This window comes from Eimeria mitis, genomic scaffold (assembly GCF_000499745.2).
Source record: "Eimeria mitis Houghton genomic scaffold, Emh_scaff1366, whole genome shotgun sequence".
Classification (NCBI taxonomy): domain Eukaryota; phylum Apicomplexa; class Conoidasida; order Eucoccidiorida; family Eimeriidae; genus Eimeria; species Eimeria mitis.
In genome coordinates this window covers 5,468-6,156 of record NW_013568930.1, presented here as the reverse complement: position 1 = coordinate 6,156, position 689 = coordinate 5,468, and the positions used below count along the sequence as shown (strand labels likewise).

Genomic DNA, 689 nt, shown 5'->3' with positions numbered 1-689 from the left:
CATTTAGCTATTGGGGATAGAAAATTATGGTGGAAGTGGGCTTAGTGTGTTCATGCAGCAAAAGCAAAGCATTTACAGGAAATTTTTCAAAATGTCGAATCGCTTGTATGTGAGCAGAGAGCGTGCCGAGAACTGAGGAAAGCTAAGCTACTGCCGCCACATTGCCGGGCCATATCGCTCATTAAGGGTATTGGTGTCAGGAATGGTTGGCCTTTGACCCTGACACACGAAATCGGTTCTATATTGGACCTGCCGAAGCCATGTGTCCTTTCGGGTGAGAATTTGCCGCAAGTTTGCTGCATTTGCCTGGGATATGTTGAATGAGCAGTGCATATTCAACGTCAAGCATTTCACATTGATTGTTTTTGAAGGAAATAAGAGCTATATTTTGATATCGTTCTTCGTAGGCGCAAATGTGGCTAACGATGTTGCCGCTGAAAACTTCGCGGAGGCGACTATTGGCCATGCAGACGGTGAGACCGAGACGGCAGCGTTGTGGCAATTGCTTTTTGACAGACCTAACTTCAAGATTAACGTTCTCCCAGATGTTGACGGCGTCGAGGTGAGTTACGGCGGTATGTTACTTTCTCCCGTCATCTGCATCTCTCCGTATCTGTTGGCCTAGAACGAGCAGGGCTCAGCTGCTCTGGTGGCGGGGTAGATCAAGGCTGCTTAACCATGTTAAACCT

At 47.5% G+C, this 689-nt stretch overlaps 1 protein-coding gene across 1 annotated transcript in view; it reads left to right on the top strand.

Moving 5' to 3' along the window:
• Positions 1–689, top strand: part of EMH_0035430 (uncharacterized protein) — a gene marked incomplete at both ends in the record, with an annotated part of 2,957 nt that overhangs the window by 1,321 nt on the left and 947 nt on the right. The window contains 2 exons of the mRNA XM_013494972.1: positions 118–274; positions 408–562. Of these exons, the coding sequence (XP_013350426.1) occupies positions 118–274; positions 408–562 (312 nt within the window). The remainder of the gene's footprint in view (positions 1–117; positions 275–407; positions 563–689) is intronic.